The 20,793-nt window shown below is 39.6% G+C and overlaps 1 protein-coding gene across 1 annotated transcript; it reads right to left on the bottom strand.

The window, feature by feature from the left end:
* Nucleotides 1–1,523: 1,523 nt before the first annotated feature.
* On the bottom strand, nt 1,524–20,784 carry SPRYD7 (SPRY domain containing 7). The gene is made up of 5 exons (XM_020796755.3): nt 19,236–20,784; nt 17,042–17,158; nt 13,947–14,113; nt 10,464–10,566; nt 1,524–2,641 (listed from the first exon to the last, which is right to left on the bottom strand). Exons 1-5 carry the CDS (start codon nt 19,474–19,476, stop codon nt 2,544–2,546), a joined length of 726 nt encoding a protein of 241 aa, XP_020652414.3. The 5' UTR covers nt 19,477–20,784; the 3' UTR covers nt 1,524–2,543.
* Between the last annotated feature and the right edge of the window lie 9 nt (nt 20,785–20,793).

Genomic DNA, 20,793 nt, shown 5'->3' with positions numbered 1-20,793 from the left:
TCTAACATACTGAAAGACTCCTCTCATCCGGGACATCAGCTCTTTAAATTATTACCATCGGGTAGGAGATTTAGGGTATTGAAAGCAAGGACAAGCAGATTCAAGAACAGCTTTTACCCAAGTGCAGTATTGAGTTTAAATGCGGGGTCATAAGTTTTTGGTGAAATTTTAATTGGTGGGAGAAACGGGGTATCTATATTTGTATGGTGAGTGTTGTGTATATTTTTAACTTTTTTTTTTTGTAGTGGTGTTGTCCAGTTTTACCTTGGGGAAGAGCACCTCATTTCGTTGCACCCACTTGTGAGTGCAATGACAAATAAATTTCTTATGTCTTATGTCTTAACCACTGTGAATGCCTCTTAAGGAGGAATCTGCCTGCTATTCTAATCAATAACATTGAGATGTTGGGCTAAGACTTTCTGTATTTGATAAGCAGTCGGGTCTGGATTTTGAATGTGATCTTTACTTTTACTATTTTAAGTTTTATTTATGAATATTAACATTGTAATACTTTGATATTTTTGAACCACTTCAACAAATGCATTTGTTGTTATAGTGACAGCCATTACTTTTTTTACTGCTTTTATTGTTCATATTTGTAAACCTACCCTGAAGGCACTGTCTTCTGGAGAGTATCTAAACATTTTAAATGAAGGAATTTAAACTATTTTCCTAATTTAGGAAAATTGTATTGTTCCTGACATTTTTCATATATTTGATTGGTATAATTTGCATATTTACTAGCTTTTACCAGGATTTTCTAAAGAAACATGTTTATGCGTATTTATATGTGCACTGATACTTAAAAGTGTGCCCATAAGGCTAAGCATGGCTTTTAACATGACTTCCTGCACCATGGTAAGTGTTGTGCCCTGAAAGTCTGACAAATGTATCCATATTTTTCTTAAAATTGCATAATCCTACAATAATGGACCAAGGTACAGTACTTTACAGCAGAGGTCCTCAACCCCAGGTCCGCAGCCCGGTGCCAGTCCGTGGCCTGAGCCCGACCAAGCCGCAGAGAGAGACGTCCCCCCACCCCGCATGCACTCACCCCACAGCCAGTTTGTGCCTGCGTGTGAGTGCCCACATGAGCACTGTGCTGCCCTTTGCGCATGCACACAAGCACATGGCTTTGCACATGCGCACAAGCGCAGGGGGGTGCCCCGCCTTCCCCAGCCGGTCTGTGGGGCTAAAAAGGTTGCTTTTCAATCTTTCTAAAGTGATTTTTCCAGCGAAAGGAATTGAATTGTTAAATTTCTTAAGTTTATCTCTAAACTTGGTACAGTAGGACCCCTGTATTTGTGGGATCAGTATTTGCGCATTCACTTATCCACATCAGAAAATATTAAAAGAAAAAAATCCAGAATGGATGTAAAAATATTTGAGAGAGAGAACCAATCCCCAGCAGATATGGGGTCTTACTGTATTTAGAAAAATGTTCCTTATTCTAGAAAAATACAAGCAGGTAACTCTACACAATTACTACAATAATAGAAAAATAAATATTTCTAGCATTACTGTATTATGAAATAAGCACTTTATTTTTACAGGTATTTCCTACAATGACTTTAAAATCTGATAATATATATGGATAGTACATAAATATAGTAATATAGAGCTCTTGGCTTTTTCAACATACTTTCTAACAGTGTATACAAACTAAAACAGGATTTACAGCAGCTAAACAAAATGGATAGTTACATTTGAAATACAACTTTTCAAATTTGATAATCTTGTACGTTCAATGAATTTTCAAATATCTCCTCAGAAACTATTATTTCACTTAATATAACAGATAATTTAGTTTGGGGGGTCTTTCAGATTTCAGAGTATACAGAAATGCTATCTGTAAAAAAGTATATTTTGATATTTTATTACACACACAAAAGAACTTCAAAACTTCAGAGAGAGAATAAAGCAGCCTGTCAATGCTTATTGTCTTCTGAACTGAAATAATAGGAATAATTTAATTTAATAAAATTTGTTTTCTCAAAAACTGAGGAGAGCTTAAATGTAAAGCTTTATCATAATAACCAACTTCAGCTACGGTACTTGGCTTTTTACACTTAGCAATTTGCTTTAATTTAAACACAAAAAAGCGCAGAATCAAATATTTAAACAGGAATCCCAGCAGTTAAAAAAGAAAAGAGCTACCAATATTGTAGTTGTGTAGTGCTGTGTATAAGGCATCTGCAATCTATAAAGATTTAAAATAGTTTCTGTGACTGGGTATGTAGAGAAGACGAGAAATATCAGAACAATAATCAGACCTACAGTTTTGTAGAGCACACAAACATGTCTAAATCTATTATATCATACAGTATCACTGAAGTCATGGGTCACTTAATACTGCAGCTATATCCCTTTACATCAAGCTTGAACATTGTCCACATCACAAAAGTCAAATCTAACTGGCAATACACTTGGTCAGTAATGTGTTCTTTTTCCAAACAGTTTTAACTTTAGTAAAGTTTACATTCTGGGAATAATGTGAAGCTTTGAGAGAAAAGTGCTAGTGTGTAAATTGTCAGTAGGAATAATCAGAAAATCTGTTGTTCAAAGAGTATCTTTTCAAACCCTGATGGAGGAGTATGATAAAAATCACTGAACTGGCAATCCAAAATGGCACTGTCATCAACTGTAAGAAAGAAAGAAAAAACACTATGAAGAACTTGCACATATTCATACTTAAGAATACCCTTTGGTTTTCAGCTGCATGTCCTCTTTAGACACTAAAGTTTCAGATTACTAGTACTAAATGAGAGAAAGCACAGAAGTGTGTTTGCTGCCTACTCTCCATTTATCCTGGGAGGGAGAGTGGGAATGGGTGGAGCCAGCATCATCCTCAGGTTCACAAGGAACCTCTTAGCACTGTTTCCTTACTTCAAAGGTTTCTCCTTCAAACAGAGGGAAGGTGATAGGAATAATGGGGAGGGGGAGAGCATGGATCACCATAGTTAATCTTGATATATTAAATCTGGGCTTTCCCTTTCATATAATTCCAGTTGCATTTAGAAGAAAGTTTTCCCTCATCCAACACATGGAAAGCAGCAGAGATGCAGATTGCAGTGCCCTGCCACAACTGAAATCGCACAAAGGGATATATCCAAACTGTGGTAGCATTTTGAAAAAATCACTCCTTCTTACTTGCAAAATGCAGAATTACATTCCTGAGAATCATCAGGGAGTTTAACACAGCCCTTCAAGAGTAAATAAAGTAAATACTTCCCAAATATTTGTGGCACATTAACCGCTGCACCTCTTCTGATCTAGACTCCAATGAGTTCCTGTGTCTGCTGATTTACTTATGTGAGTAGGGCAGCAGTTACCTACATGCTTGGTGATTGATATACGTTGTCTTTGCAGAAAGTGAATTTACCTCAGAATGACAGAAAAGTAGAAGGAAAGGTGTTGTGGCCAGAGTGGCCAACTCTTTAGTCCACTGACTTATGCAAAACAATGCCAGGCAATTTTCTTGTTTAGAAGCACAGTGGCTGCTATCATTAGTCCAAACTCCTGATCAACATCCTTGAAATTTTACAGGGCCTGCTGAATTGTGAAGCATATATCTAATGCAAATTAGCTTTAACTGAGCAAATGGTATGTCTGGGAGAAACAAAACTAAATTATAATGAAGCACCAAAGGTGATAGTGTACATTTACTGCTTATTTGGTCCAAACTGCAAAACTGGCACCTTAACTTACAACTTCTCTCCTTTTTGATGTATGTGTGAAATCTGTAGCTTTTCATCAGAGAATGGTGGTAGAATAGAAGGGAAATATACTAGATTTTATAACACTAAATAGGATCATAAAACTGTATATATGTCAAGTATTTTGGAAAGCTGCACCTGCAAAATTTCCACCTGATTACGTATTATACCCTGATAGCATACCGTATTTTTTGCACCATAAGACGCACTTTTTTTCCACAAAACAGAGGGGTGGAAAGTCTGTGCGTCTTATGGAGCGAAGAAAACAGATTATATTTTCCTGTTTTCTTCTTCTAAAAAATTGGTGCGTCTTATGGAAAGGTGCGTCTTATAGAGCGAAAAATACGGTACCTACTTCCACAATATCAATAATCCAATTCATCCAAGTGGTCTTAACTCAATTTTTAGGTGATACCTTTTTTAAAATGTGTAGCCTGTATAATTAAAATTGTAAACCGCCCGGAGAGTGCTTGTAGCGCTATGGGGCGGTATATAAGTCCAATAAAATAAATAAATAAATAAATAAATAAATAAATAAATAAATAAATAAATAAATAAACAAACAAACAAACAAACATTTTAATTGTAAAATTTAATTACATACAAAACACACACACACACACACACACACACACACACCCCCCTCTTATATCTTATTTAATTATTTTTACTGCTTATATTTGACCTTTAATCTATCATTTAACTATCCCCAAATTCCTTCAAAAGTACATATAATCTCAGTTCGGCTTTTTCCCTTTCCCTTTACTTAATACAGCATTTATAAATTCATTCCCATATATCATTAAATCTATTTGTTTTTAATTATGCATTTCAAAACTTAATTACAGAAGTCAATTTATCATTAATTGCAATGTTCCAAATTTTGTTATACTATTTATGCAATGGGAATACCCAATTTTGTTTCTAAATTATTTGCAATGAGCAGTCGTGCTGCTATTAACGTAGTTGTTATCATTTTTTAACATTACTTATGTCATAATTTTCTATTTAAAATAATGCTGTTTAAATGACATTTCAATATTAATGCCTAATATTTCTCTAATCTACACCATACCTTTTGTACCACTTCACAATTCCAGCATAAATGCCAGTACGTTCTCTATTCTTTGTCACATCTCGAGCATTTCTTAGAATTAGCATCCATAATATTTAGTTTTATTGGAGTTAAGAACAATCTCAATATTATTTTATACCCATTTTCTTTTATCCTTATTGACATATTTTTGAAAACCCTTGTTCCAAATTTTCTTCCAATCCTCTTTATCTATTTTCCCAACATCTGTTTTTTACCATTCTAACTGATCCTCTTGTTCCGTCAAACATTCTTCCTTTCTCCTTCCTTTCCTACATCACATTCTCCATATTCTTTATATTTTCAAATTTAGTCAATTTCATATCTTTAAATCTAAACTTTTCACTATATTTTATCCACAATTCCAGCTACATTATATTTAACTAACTTAATTTTTGTCCTGCACAAATAATTCTTAATTGTTCCTCAGTTTTTTAAAAATTTTCCCTTCCAATTTTCCCATTTACATATCTTTTTTCTTGTTACATATTTTTCACCTCCTTTATCCCATATCGGTTAAGTACCAGGACAAACCTCCTAACTCTTTGAGCAGTATGAAATTTAATTATCACAGGAAGTGAGAAGTGTTGCAATACTGGAGGTTTTCAAGAGATATTTAGCCATCCACCTGGCAGATATCCTTTGACTTGTATTTCTGCATTAAGCAGGGGGTTCGACTTGATGGCCTTATAGGCCCCTTCTAACTTCGTTATTCTAGTTTATATCTTGGAAAACTTTCCAGCTCCACTACTCGTGATATTCCAGGACAAAATGCTTGTCTCCATTTATTCCAAATTTCTAATACATTCTTTAAAAAGGGGTTCAGGATCTTTATAATTATTCTTTTATTAGTAGGATTCTTGTCACTCTCCCATTTCATGTAATTCTTGCAAGTCTATGTCACTCCATATTATTTCTTTATTTTATTTTATAATATTTGGAATAACACTTAATTGTTTTGCTATATAGTATTTACTAACATTTGGTAGTCTTAAACCTCATTTTTTGTGATAAATATCATATCTTTTTATTTAATCTGGTTCTCTTCCCTCCATTACAGAATTTATTTATTTATTATCTCTATTTCTTTCAGTTCCTGTTCTGAATATTTAAGTGAAATCAGAAACAAAAATTCAATTTTGGCAGTATTTTCATTTTACAAAGTGCTTATTTACCTAACCAAGATCGTTTCACCCTTTTGTAATTTTCTATTTTATCTTTTACCTCTTTCTTTATTCTTTCCATATTTGTTTTCTTCAAATCTTGTATATTTTTGGTAACACCAATACCCAAATGTCTAATACTCTCTGTCACTTTAAATTTAATTTTTCATTTTATCAATTTCTTCTCTGGAGTAATGATAGAGTATTTCAGATTTGTTCTAGTTTATTGTTAATCCAGCAAATTCTCCCAATCTTCAATGTTTTTGTATCCTTTCTATAATTTATAATAGGTTTTCTATCAACAACCAAGTGTCATCTGCAAATAAACTTATTTTACATTTGTCGATTTCCAATCACTTCTATTAGCTCATCTGCTCTTACTGTGTTCTCCAATAACCCCATTATTAATGCAAAATAATCGGGTATAAGGGGAATCCTCATTTTGTCCCACAACTTCTTCTTCTTCTTCTTCTTCTTCTTCTTCTTCTTCTTCTTCTTCTTATTATTATTATTATTATTATTATTATTATTATTATTATTAATTTATTTATTTGATTGATATCCCGCTCATCTGGTCAGATTGACCACTCTGAGCGGCTTCAATAAAAAATATACAATAAAGCATAAAAATTATTACAAGTAAACAACACCACATATAATAAAACAAATAGAAAGAGAAAGGAAATTAAGTATTGACAGGAGGGAAGGCCTGAACATATAACCATGTTTTTAGCTGGTTCTTAAATGTGCCCAGCGTAGGGGCTGCACGAATCGCTGGAGGAAGGTTGTTCCAGAGGTGAGGAGCCACCGCCGAGAAGGCCCGATTTCGTGTTCGCTCCTTCCGGGCCTCCCTCGGCGTTAGGCTCCCCAGCCTCACCTCCCGGCTCGTGTGGGTGATCCGGGTAGATCTAGGTGGGAGCAGGCGTTCCACCAAATATCGAGGTCCTAAACCGTTTAGGGCCTTGTATGTAAGCATTAACACTTTGAAGTCGACACGGAAACGGATGGGCAGCCAGTGCAGCTTGGCCAGAATAGGAGAGATGTGTTGGGATTTCCTCACTCCTGTAAGGAGCCTGGCCGCCGCATTCTGCACCATCTGAAGTTTCCGTGTCAGCCTCAAAGGCAGCCCCACGTAGAGCGCATTACAGTGATCTAATCTTGAGATTACAAGCGCATGCACCAAGGTAGTAAGCGCCCCCGTGTTGAGATAGGGTCGCAGCCGGGCAATCCGCCAAAGATGGAAAAATGTGGTGCGGACTACCGACGCCACCTGGGAACAGCTGCATCATCGACGAAAAGGAAATCCTGTATGCATTTCAGCTGGACTTTGGTCTTGATGGACACCTTCTGCTGCGTTCTTCAGTATGACAGGAAAACAGATCCCAAACAGGATCAGCGCCAGGACACAGCCCTGTTTCACTCCGCTTCGGATGTCAAAGAATCTGATTTTGAGCCATTAAAAACTACAGTGCCCTTCATTTCCTCATGAAAGGACCTGATTATGTTAAGGAATCGAGGTGGACATCCAAGCTTGGGAAGTATTTAAAAAAGGCTGTCCCTGCTAACCAAATCAAAGGCCTTTGTAAGATCTATGAAGGCCACAAAGAGTGGTTGTTGTTGTTCCCTACATTTCTCCTGCAACTGAGGAAGAACGTTCTCTATTGTCTGTTGAAACCGGAAGCAGTTATTAGGTCTTCTCAAAGTCCTTCCCTTTCACTTCCTTTATCTTGTTTTTAAAATCTCCGAGCACATAATGTCTCAAGCAGCAACCTCCATCTGTCTCAAGAGGGAAAGTATTTCTTTTATCCTTTTTTGTTCTCTCTGTTCTTAATTATCTACACATAGAATCATAGAATAGTGAAGTCTGAAGGGGCCTAGATGGCCATCAAGTCCAACCCCCTGCTCAACGCAGGAATACAATCAAAGAATATCTACCACGTGATGATCTAAGTTTTTCTTGAATGCCTCCAGTGTTGATGCACTCACCAACTCCCAAGGTAACTGGTTCCACTGTTGTACTGGTCTAACAGTTAGTAAGTTTTTTCTTATATTCAACAAAAATCTGGCTTCCTTTAGCTTGAGCCCATTGCTGAACATCCTGCATTCTGGGAAGATCAAGTACAGATCTGACATATTTTTTGTCAGAAGTGCATTTCTGGAAAAGAGTGAATTATTCTTATTGTGTTTCACAGTCCAAAAAAAAATCCAGCTCCTCTTGCCCAGACATTAATATTGACTCTAACTGCTGTTTTCTCTGCCAGCTTGAGCTCAAGATGCCCAGCTAATTAGTAGCCAGAAATATTTTTATTTATTTGATTTATTTGATTTATTTGATTTATTTGATTTATTTGATTTATATCCCGCCTATCTGGTCTACTATACCACTCTAGGCGGATTCCAGTATAGGATAAAACAATAAAAGACAAGAACATTACATAATCATTTGATACAGCTACAATAAAATAGAGAATAAAATAAAAAGGAATAGAAAGGAAATCAGGTATTGACTGGAGGGAAGGCCTGGATGTACAACCATGTTTTTAATTGGGTTTTAACAATTCCCAGCATAGGGGCCGCACGAATCTCTGAAGGGAGTTTGTTCCAGAGGCGAGGAGCCACCGCCGAGAAGGCGTGGTTTAGTGTCTTTTCCTTCCGGGCCTCTCTCAGCGTCAGGCTCCTCAGCCTCACCTCCTGATTCGTGCGGGTGATCCGGGTAGACCTTGGTAGGAGCAGGCGTTCCGCCAAATATCGAGGTCCTAAACCGTTTAGGGCCTTGTAAGTAAGCATTAAGAGTTTGAAGTCGACGCGGAAACGAATGGGCAGCCAAAGCAATGCGGCCAGAGTTGGAGAAATATGTTGGTATTTTCTCACTCCAGTGAGGAGTCTGGTCACTGCATTCTGCACCACCTGAAGTTTCCGCATCAGCCTCAAAGGCAGCCCCACGTAAAGCGCATTACTGTGGTATAATCTTGAGATTACAAGCGCATGCACCAAGGTAGTGAGTGCCCCCGTGTCGAGATAGGGCCGCAGCCAGGCAATCCACCAGAGATGAAAAAAGGCGGTGCGGACTACCGACGCCACCTGCATTTCCATGGTGAGTGTTGGGTCCAGATGTACGCCCAGGCTGCGGACCCCACTCTTCGCGGCCAGGGTCACCCCCCCAAACGTGAGTCACCCAAGCCGCCAACCATGGGGCCACCCACCCTCAGAACCTCCGTCTTGTCCGGATTCAGCCTCAGCCCATTTTCCTGCAGCCATTTCAGTACGGCTCCCAGGCAGTGCTGGAGGGACAGGACGGCATCACCTGCAGTTGGTAAAAAGGAGATGTAGAGCTGGGTGTCATCAGCATAATGGTGATACGACGCTCCACACGCCCTGATGACGCCCGCTAGCGGCCTCATATAGATGTTAAACAGCATTGGGGAGATGATCGACCCCTGTGGAACCCCACAAGAGACTCCACAGGGCCAAAACACTCTCCCCAAGCTGCACTCTCTGGGGACGGTCCCCCAAGAAGGAACGGAGCCAGGCGAGTGCTGCGCCACCTATTCCCAACTCGGAGAGCCTCCCCAGGAGGATACCGTGGTCGACGGTATCAAAGGCCGCCGAGATGTTGAGGAGGACCAACAGAGACATTGTACCCCTGTCAGCCTCCCTCAACAGGTCATCATACAGGGCGACCAATGCCGTCTCTGTACCGTGGCGCGGCCTGAAGCCCGACTGAAACGGATCCAGGGCATCTGTTTCATCCAAGTGAGCCTGAAGCTGATCAGCCACCACCCTCTCAACCACTTTAAGTTTCTTTCTTATGGGCCTTGTGCTTCCTTATTTCCCACTTTGTCAGACTTCAGGATATATTCAAAGTTATTATTAATCACAGTCATGGTCTGAACTTCTTTCAACTCCTTTAAACATGTTGCTGTGTGTTTTTATTTTGTTGAATGCTCAGGAGAAGCGTTATTAACATCTGGCCACTTTGCCCATTGGCCCCTACTCCCTAAAACAATACCTTTATAGGACAACAGAAAAGTCAGAAAGAGTGAAGAGGTGCACAAATTCTGAAATCCTGTTCGATAGCCATTGGAAGCCACAGGATGGTGGGGAAGTCTTTAATTTCCTAAAAGTGCTACCACTGGGATGACTTTCCTGGTAGCAGCGATTTTCAGGGAAAAAATCCCTCTCCTGCAGTTCCTATGGTCCTCCACTATGAAAGGGATTCTTTGGCAGATCAGAATTGTTTTATTTCTGAAAAATTGCTACAGCTGATGATGTCATCAGCCTTAAGCAGTGTAATTGATGACAACAGGATTTCACCCACAAAGTGTGCAGAAGCACAAAAAATGTGCAAGCTTTTGAGAATACTATCCATGCCTCAGGCAACTAAATAGAGAAAGTCATGCAGAGAGCTTCGTGGCTGATTGGAGATTTGAATCTGGACCAAATGTTCATTACATTTAATTCAGTAAGGTAGGTATTGAGTTCTCAACTTACCATATACCACGGGGAAGACAGTTCCTCTAATTCCTGAAGCTGGACAGTGCATATTTTTTCCATTTAAATAAATATTTAGTTCTACATGGTCATATGTAATTCCCTGTAAGACAAAGTTAAAGTCTTTATAAACTTCTGTCTCACTTGTATTTAATTTGAAGTAAATATTTATTTATTATTTCAACTTCTAATTTCAAATTCAAAAACAACCATGAAGGACAGAATCCTGTTGAATGGACATAAAGTGGAAAGGCAATCATGTAAGAATCCCCATCTCTCAGCAGGCTCTGTTTTCCATGCCTCATCTCACCTCTGTTGCAAGTTCAATTGTGGAACAGAAGGCCTGCCAAAGGAAGAAAACAGCTAAGCAATTGCCCTTACACAACTTTATTTTTTCTTGAATAGGATTCTGTTCCACCAATTTATAAGGCATGTGGAAGAAAGGGTCTGTGAAAGACCTGGTTCTGAAATGATTCCTAAAAAGGCAAAAGGTAGGATCTACTGCAGAAAGCGTTCCTCACCCAAGGAGCTAGTCTCACCTTTTGGGGTGAATTTGAAGAAAGCTTGATCCTAATACCTAGACAGTGTTGGAGGAAGCATTTTGGCAAGTATTGAATGTTACTGCTTCTGTGGTTTAATACAAAGTCTCAGTTCTTATGCAGACAACTAGACATGGGGATGAATATAAAAATGACTCAGGATATTCATTAAATATCCCTGATTTGTCAGATACCTGTTGCTTCGTACTCTTGGGGTCCAGAGACCCCAACGAATACGAAGCAACGAATATAACCCTTTTATATTTGTCCCTTCATTCCCTATGGGCTTATGCCCCCACGGATCAGCTGTTCCTCAGGGGCATAAGCAGAGGGATTTTCCCTTTGGCCGGCTTGCTAAAGCCTGCCCGAAGGGAATCCCAACCACAGGGCTGGGGGTTGGTTTGGTTCCCCTTTCTTCCTCTTCCTATGCCTGTGCGGCATAAGAAGAGGAGGAAAGGGATCAAAGAGTGATCAAAGGGACACACCCACACCCACCCGCAGCTGCAGGATGGCTTTGATCCCTGCTTTCCCTCCTTTTGCTATGCCCCGCAGGGCATAGCAAGAGGGAAAGCAGGAACCTCGTCCCCATCTCTACAGACAACTGCTTCCAGAAATATAATACACTTCATAGAATGTCTTAAAGTAGAAGTAAGCTGGTTTGATAGTAAAATTAAATTTTCTTAGTACACAGTCCTATGGAGACCTACAAAGAAATCATTTCATTTCAGTGAAACTTACTCGCTAATGAACACAACATATTTATTGCAAACACCCACAGAAGTGTGTGCTACTGTATATTTCTGGTTAAACAAACTAAAGCTGTTCAGGGAAACCTGAAGATTTCATTCCAACTGCATTTCAGATTTCTCTTGATTAAACATGTAGAGTGAAATGCTCTTACGAGAGATGTGCACTTTGTATTCATATTCAAGGGATACGAATACAAAGGGTGCCAATGATTCATTCCCTCCCCACAGAACCAGCCCGGTCCAACTCACCAGGCTCTGTGTGGCATGCACATCCACCAGCATTGTTGTCATGGCCAATCGCAGAAGTAGTCCAGCTGGCGCTTCCCCGCCTCTCCCCACACCTGACTGGCCGGACTATTTCCACAATTGGTGTGATGATGATGCTGATGGATGTGGGGAGCCCGGTGAGTGGACTGGGCTGGTTCTGTGGGGAGGGAATGGACTGCAGTGGCACCTGTGGAGCCACGTTTCATATTTGTATCCCCTAGATACGAATACAAAGTGCCCATATCTAGCTGTTATCCTTCACATGTTGCACTAATCCAGATTTGCACTGGATATGCTAAAAAACACATCAAAATGCAGATGGAATCTATATTATAGGATACATAAAGACAATGAAAAATATTTAGAGAAAAAATATTTTATATATTATTTTATTTATTTTATTAGATTTATACCCTGCCTATCTAGACAGATAGTCTACTCTGGGCAGCAAATACATTTAGAGGTACCTGCTTTGTGGGAAAATGCATTCAAAATATATTTTAACTGTGCATTTGTTTCAGGAAAATATAAATTAATATAGGCACAGGACAGAACTTGCAGCTGAACTCTTAATTTTGAAATCATGTGCAAGCCTGCTTAAAAGCAAAAAATATGTCAATGGTATACTCTGAAGTACTGTATAGAACTATATAAATCTGCAGCCTTAGTGCAAAAAGTTTTAGGAACAGTTAATGTATAGGAAACAAGCTCCATGTCTATGTAACATATGTTAGAAATGATAACAGCATTTGTGCCTGTACATTATAGCTTTTGCAATTCAACTGTAAGAAGTGGGGGCAGTTGTCATTCATTCTTTGTGGCAGGAAACACTAGTCTATCAGGAGAAAATAAAATAGAATTTTTCAAGGTTGCAATGCAAGGAAAAAAACAGACAGGTCAAAATGATACAAAAAAAGTTCATAGATCTTGGGTATTCCCTGCAAAGCGTAAAATTGGTTAGCACTAGAGCAGCTAAACAAACTCCACTGTGGAACTATGGTTTAAGTTAGTTTAAAATACAAAACCACACATTTGTATACTGGCCAAAATCCTGTTGACATAGTTATACCATTGTATACTTGATCTTGGTACTGGAAATAATTAATTTAAAATAATTGAAAGCTTCCACTTCACACTCAGCCCACTTCAGGTTCTGGCAATACAGCAAGCCCTGCCATATGCTGCAGGCGCCGGGGATCTGGTGCCCGCCATGGCTTGAACTACAATTCCAATAATCTCTCAGCGAAGCTGGTTGGGGCTTCTGGGGGCTGAAGTCCAAAAATCTAGAAGACAACAGCTTGCCTACTCCTGCATGAGCATAAGAGCCAAATGATGATTGGGCAGCTCTTTTACTATCCCACTCTGTGCCCCATACCACGAGCTGAGCAGCATGCAGGCCCCAGAGCCATTTTAGCAGCTCCCCAGCACTGTCTCCACAATTTTTTAAATTTTAAAATATTTGTTTTACTCAGAAAGTTCTCTAGTGCCCTTTGAAAGTGTAGAGAATAATACTGCCCTTAACACCCCTCCAATTATTTTTTAAAAAACCTTCTTGGCCATTAGAGGGTGAAATTGCCTTTTTCTGTTCAAAAATTCTTTTTAAAAAGTTAAACCTGTTTTTCAGTTAACAAACCCCTACTGTTGCATGCTTGCAGTACATAATCATGGCCTCCCCTTATAGCTTTACCCTTTCGAAGTACAGCCTTCAGGCTGCTGGAAAATCTGACTCCACTGTCATTGCTCACTCCTGCCTTCCAGAGTTAGCATGTTTCTGGTCTTTTTTTCAGGAGCTGGAGGCCAGCTTTCTAACTGGACCAGATTAATAGAATTCCATTGCAAACATAGTGCTGAAGATCATGAAGTAAGAGATGGTTTGAAGGACATAAGAGCAGTTCTGATTCCCACATGTGATACTGAAAGAAACTTACCACAACATCACCTTCCTGTGGAAGATTATTTGCAGCTAACCTGTTCTTTTCTTCATTATTGTAGTAAAGGGCGCCATCATTTCTCAGTACTAGACTATGACCATCACACCCAAGAGGAATCTGATTCAGATTTACCTTCTGAGTTGCGACTCCAATACCCCAAATTCCTGAAAGCAATGAAAGCCAGGGAAGGGGTGGAAATAGCATAGCCATGACAGAAAAGAAAAGGCCTTAAGGAGGATATGATTTAGGCTGCAATTCTACATATACTTATTCCAAATAAAGTTCTAGTGAATACATACAGTAAAAACGCATATCCAAGTCACATGTGTAACTGCACCATAAGTTACATAAATAATTTAATATTGGCTAAGAAATATTTGTATAAACTATTATATAAATCAGAAAGTTGGGCCAGATCATTTTTTCTTCAAAGTGGAACAGACTAATCCTGTTTTTCCCCTTATTTTCAACAGTTTCCAACTAAAATTAAATGATAAAAATAACAGAACATGGTATCCTCCTAGACAGACTGGGCTGGAAAATGGGGGCACCATCATCCAGTGACTATCCTATTATAAAAGATGGGGTTAAATGTGCTATTCTATAGCTTTTATTGTATGAAACTCAGCTATGTCATCACAAACTATTGCATGTTTACAAGGAACAGCTGGCAGAGAACCAACATCCTGAACAGATATGTTTACTTATCAACTTTTGCTGTAACTGTCAGGTATTACTGTAAATACTGTGAAGCATATATGAATATGTAATCATAAGAGAATATGTATTCAGTTGAGCCACAAGAGATAGGAACCAAAGTGCAAGTCCAATTCCTAGGATTCACTCTGAATCCTTAACTGAATCCTTCATATACGAATATCCCCCCACAGGTGGAGATACCAAGGGACTGGACTGTCCACTCATGATTATGCCGCTGCCGCAAACTGCACGGAGCCTTTCTGCGACCTGGCAGAGAGGCTCATCATCCCATCTTCTGCCAGGACTGGCTAATCTATCATGAGCAACAGAGCGATAGGAAGGTTCTGTGCAGCTCATGGCAGCAGCATAGTCATGAGGGGGCCCTTGTTATTTCTACCTGTGGGGGGATAGTCGTATATGAATACGAATACCCTCATCTCTATCCTTAACGCTAAAACTGTTGTAAGCCGCCCAGAGACCTTTGGGCAGTGTGGGCGCCATATAAATGAAATAAATAAACTGGAGTCATATTCTGGTGCTAAGATCTGGCAGTTCAGCAGTCTCACGACATGTACATTTCACAGTACTTATGGGTTAGGGCTGACAGTTATAACACAAATCAGGATGTATGTCCTCATCATTGTGCATGAGCGCAACACATTTCAGCAGTGAGATAGTTTCTGTCACTCTAAAAGAGGAATTCTGACACAATAATGGCTGAAACAAACTACAGAACAGAATAATGGCTGTTGCTAATTTTTTTTTAATTATAAAGGATATCAGTATGTTCTGGAATAATCTGAATATTAATGAATATGACTCTCTGGTCATGAATATTAATGTGATATCTGCATAGACCAATGGAACTGCTGGAGGGGTGGAATCACGAAATATAAGAATCAGGAGGAGGAGGGGGAGTGAGTTGAGGAGTTTGAGAGTTTAGAGAGTTGAAGAGGTTTTGGAGTTTGGGCAGGACAGTGGTAGTTGACGTGATGAAGGACGATGTTTGTTAAGAGTTAACAACTTTGCTTAAACTAACATCATCTGTAACAATAAACAATTTCTATTCTGTTCTTTTAAAAATGACACACTGCCTGGACCTCCATTATTAATATTAAACAATGTTGATGTAATCAACTGGTGGTAGCTGAAAGACACAGAGCGTGAGCTAGTAGTTTGATGAAACAATTGGGCCACGTGGAGTCATGAGAATCTACCACCCTTTCTGTGCCTGCTTTGTGTGCACATATATCTTGCTTTTCAAAAGGAAAGGATACTAGATTTGTATCAACATTTTGTGCAAATTTCAGAGACTTTGATGGAGCGTGAGAAAGCACCTTGCCACACCCTTGCACTGGAGGTCAGCAATCTCACAGGGGTTACATTCTCATGGACAACTCTCACGATTTCAAGACATCTTGAATCAATGAGAATGAGGAATTTTGTGAGTATATTTCACAGCAAAACTAGACTCGTTAAATTACCTCATCAAAATATGTATATACACATACACATACAGTTAGAAATGGCAGAGCATGTACATGTGCATATGCACATTAAAACAATGTCAGCCAGTTCCAGATAACTGAATCAGTTACCAAACTTGTATCAGCTTCCTTCGGAATACTTTCATTTGTAAACCAAACCAGTAAAGATTCGTAAAATTATTTTAATTCTCTGACATAAATATATGCCCAGTTACTGTTTTCCAGAGTGAATTTGATTTAAATAAAATTGATTTAATTTTTTTAAAAATTTAATAATTTAAATCACAAAATTGATTTTATTGATACTGTATCATGATTTAACTTGATTCGATTTTTTAAAAATCATTGATTTTTGCACCCTTGCTATTTCCTGTGCCCCAAACTTTTAAAATGACATGAAAAGGCAAAATATAAACCTTGAACAATTCAGTTGGGGTTTTGTAAAACACATTACAAGTGTCAATTGCATTGATCATGGATGAGATCCATTTTCAAATTCTACAAATGCAAAGATTCCTTCTGTGTACTGAAGACATTCAGTAGATGGATTCTACAAGCAAAAGAGAAAAGGCAAAATTTGCTGATTTTTCTCTTTGCACTTTGCAACTCCAAGTAGTCTCCAAAGTCTGCTCTGGAGAATCCCTCAACCTTCTGGAGCAGACTTTTTTTTTTTTTTTTTTTTTTTTTTTTTTTTTTTGAGGTAATGGAAACTGCAGAGAAAAGGGGAAATGGACAAAAGCTATCCTCCCCACTCTTTCTGCCAAGGGAAGCATCTCCTGAACAGAATTATGTTCATAGAAATGCCACTCAAGGGTGAATGAAATCCACAACCAACACAATGAATTGAGCTCAATTTGAACATAATATTACAGTACTTGTTTTGGAAAACATTAACTTTTAACTGACCTGTAGATTGGATTTTAAACTCAAAATAACTCTTGTTCTGATGTAAAGGGGCATTGGCTAAACAGCCTCCTGTACCACATACTCGGCGTCCATTTTTGACAATGACCACATCTGTTCCTGCAAGATTTAAAGCATCAAGACAGTAAAAAAAATGAATTTCTATTTAAGGCTACATATAATTCTATGCAGATATGTTTGGAAGTAACTCCTATTGAATTCAATGGAGTTTACTTTCAGCTAAGGATTGTAGCCTTACAAAAGAACCATATCCAAGCTTATTTAGAAACATTCTATGGACGTGTTTCATATTTTATAGTTTAAGACTAAAATTACAATCCTAAAAAGCTTTGCTGACCTATGGATGCATCTGCGCACAATGATAAGGTATAATCTTCGTGAATCCTGGCTTATCATTCATGAGCTATATACTAGTGCATGCTTGCATGCTGCTTTTTTGCTTCTACTGGGCCCTTCCTGCCAGTGGCAGCAGCTAAATAACCACAGAGAGAAAACATACACTGTTGTCCAGATTGGAATTTCTAGATCATCACTCTTGGAGTATGAAGCAACAGTGCTTAACAAACTATTCATCCCAGCTCCTTAGCATTCTGATATGTATACTGTACTATTCTGCATGTTCCACATTTCCAAAATGTGCTAGTGCAGATACCTGTTCTATGACATCAAATACAAAAGTATTTGTATAGCTTTCTAAAAACATGTGAAACTTTTTAGTAAAAAGGCTATTGCTAAGCAGATTCTTCTCTACCAGCTGACAAGCAGGTTTCTTGGTGAACATGCAGGAATGCATCTATGATAAAGAAACATGCAATAAAGAATCCTACATTTCTGAGAACAGAAAATTGGTTATTATTCATCCATGGTAGGTATACAAAAAAAGCATAGTTCCCCTATCCATTTTGACAGTTTTTTCATTTGTAAAGCTAGAAATTAATTTCATTTGGTGCACCATATAAGGAGAATCCACATTGAAAATTATTAAAAAGACTCTTGACTGCTTCCAGGTAATGAATCATGAACATTTTTCCCAGGATAACAGAAGTACAGACATTCCAAAGTGTTTTCCATGACAGTATTAGAAACATTAAATCTCTTACAAAGAAAGAATTAAGCAGAAGATTAACATGTGCCTTTTTAATTATTTATTAATCATATTTTATGCTACCTTTCTTCTGTCACACAAATGCAATTTCTCATTGGACAATTAAACAATATAATTTTGCTTCCTTACATGGAGTACCATCCCATGTATTTAATTTGTTCAAAACATTTATGCTTGGGCAAAGTAGTTCAAGTAATTTGGTGTGTTCTGATACAGGTCCAAAAATGTTTCCAGTATCACTTTGGCAAAATATTCAGTCTTTTTGTTTTTATGCACCTGTACACATATAACATTCATCTGAGGATGTAAAAATGAAAAGAGGAAGACCGACATTTCTCTGCTGAGTCTCCTGTACAGTAATTATTTCTAAACACAGAGACCCTAAGAGATTGCGCCCAGATGCTAGCAGTGCCTTCCCCGTGGTCGCAAATCCAGCTCCAGGGGCCATCGGGCCCATCATTCCGGCCCCAGCCCTCCTATTCCCCAGTTCCCCCTGGGGCCATGCGGCCTGCCGGCCATTCCAGCCCCCCCCCCCTTTTTTACTCCCGGTGTGGCCATTTCCATGCCCTGAGCCCAGTTTCATTCCTGATCTGGGGGCTGCCCGTCCGTTCTCGGCCTGCCCTTCTTCTCCCGGGGTCGGCTCCGCCAGCCACTCACATTCAAGGCAGGTCAGTTATTTCGATTTTTCAATGTGCTTGATCGGGTTTATTTAGCGGTATTCTAAAAAATTAAATAAATGCCTCAATATTCCACACACGCAAACTCGTCAGATCAGATCTCGTAAAGCTCAACTCGTCTCTACACGTCTTCATGGCGCCCACTCATACCCAACGGCCAGACCTCCCTTCCTCCAGTTCTCAGTGGAAATTCCCCCTTCCTCGCTCCGCGATACAGTATGAAACATTTGGAGAGCAAACCGGCGGAGGCGGCTGCCCAGGGCTCCCTGGAGAAGGGACGGGAGACGAACGCAGGGGCCCCAAGTCCGAAGGGGAAGAAGAAGGCCTTTCTTCTCTACCTTCTTCCCCTCAGCCTGGGGAGGGGGCGGCGGCGGCGGGGCCCTCCTTTCCTTACCCATCCGCTGCGTATCCAGCAACACCGACGGCATCTCCTTGAGGGGGATGTGGCCGCCGCCGCCTTCCCCGCAACAGCCCCATCTCAAGCAGCACCAGACCGAGGACGAGGCCGGACTCGCTGCCATGGCTGCCTTGCCCGGCTGGGGCTCCTTCCGCGTCTCCTGCCCCAAGCGGCCGTAACGCTTAATGGTTCCTTGGTCGAAGGTCGGTTCCCGAGTGCAACTGGTCTGAGCGTCCATGTGCGGGGTAAGAGAGGAGGCAATGAGTCTCCTCTTCCACCCAGGACCTCGAGGAGCTCGGAGGGAGAGCGGTGCTTCTGCCCTCTTGAGAGACAAAATTTAAACAGTCAGGGCTACAACAGAAGGGGACTGCCCCCATCTCGACCGTGGCCTATATCTTAATCGTGCCTGTTTCATGAAATGATCCCAAGCAGTCTGCTTCACAAAGCTCCCAGTCCCCTCACCTGTTATTTCTATTCTAGTCCCCCTTTCTTCTATCACTCTGTCTCAATAGCCGCTCTCTCTTTCCACTCAGCTGTCCTTCAGCCTTTTTTTCCTGCTCACCACTCCATCCCAGTAGAGTCTCTTCTATGCATTAAAAAGCACACAGAGATGTGCGTACATTATTATGAATTTTAAACTTGTACATGGCATATATAAGCATTTACATAAGCAGGACTTTATATTCAGAATAGGTAAATGTAAAGTAAGAGCTGGCTTGACAGAAGGATGTGTGAAAAGGATCTAGGAGTCTTACCAGATAAGAAGCTAAACATGAGTGAACAGTTTGATGCAGCAGCAAAAAACAAAAAACAAACAAACAAAAAAAACCACTACAGGAGCTCAAGGGTAGTGATAGGACCACTTTATTTTATTTTGGTCAGAAGTCACCCAGACTGCTGTGTCCAGTTCTGGGTACAGCAGTTTAAGAAGGCTATTAAGAATGTATTTATTTATTTATTTATTAAACTTCTAAACTACCCATATGATCAATGGTCCCTCTGGGCAGTGTACAACAATGAGCAGTATAAACATATGATTCAAACAAACAACAATTAAGTTAAAATAAGGCAGTGGCTGTAGATGTTAAACATAAAATCTCAGTGGAACTTTTAAGATTATATGGTTTGAAAAGGCTGCTGAAACAGAAAAGTTTTAAGGATTTCTTAACGTCTCCAAAGAAGAGGCCATGTGGATTTTGGGCGGCAGTTCATTCCAGAGTGTGGGAGAAACCACCAATGCCCAATTCCCTCTTTTCTCCTTCCAGGCTTCTCTTGAGGTTAGAATCCTCAGCTGCCTAGCCTGAGATGCACGGGGACAGGCAGTCCCTTTTTGGTAGGAGGCAGTCAGCCGTGTCCAGAGATCCCAAACTGTTTAGGGCTTTATAGGTCAAAAACAGCACCATGAACCTGATACAGAAATGAACCAGTAACCAGTGCAAGGCAGCCAGTATCAGGGAAATGTGTTTATGTTTATTGATCCCCTTAACTAGCCTGGCTACCATATTCTGGGCCTCTGGAGTTTCTGGATCAGTCTCAAGGGCAGCCCCATGTAGAA

The sequence above is a fragment of the Pogona vitticeps genome, chromosome 1 (genome assembly GCF_051106095.1).
Source record: "Pogona vitticeps strain Pit_001003342236 chromosome 1, PviZW2.1, whole genome shotgun sequence".
NCBI classification, from domain to species: domain Eukaryota; kingdom Metazoa; phylum Chordata; class Lepidosauria; order Squamata; family Agamidae; genus Pogona; species Pogona vitticeps.
This window is presented reverse-complemented; position numbering and strand designations above follow the sequence as displayed.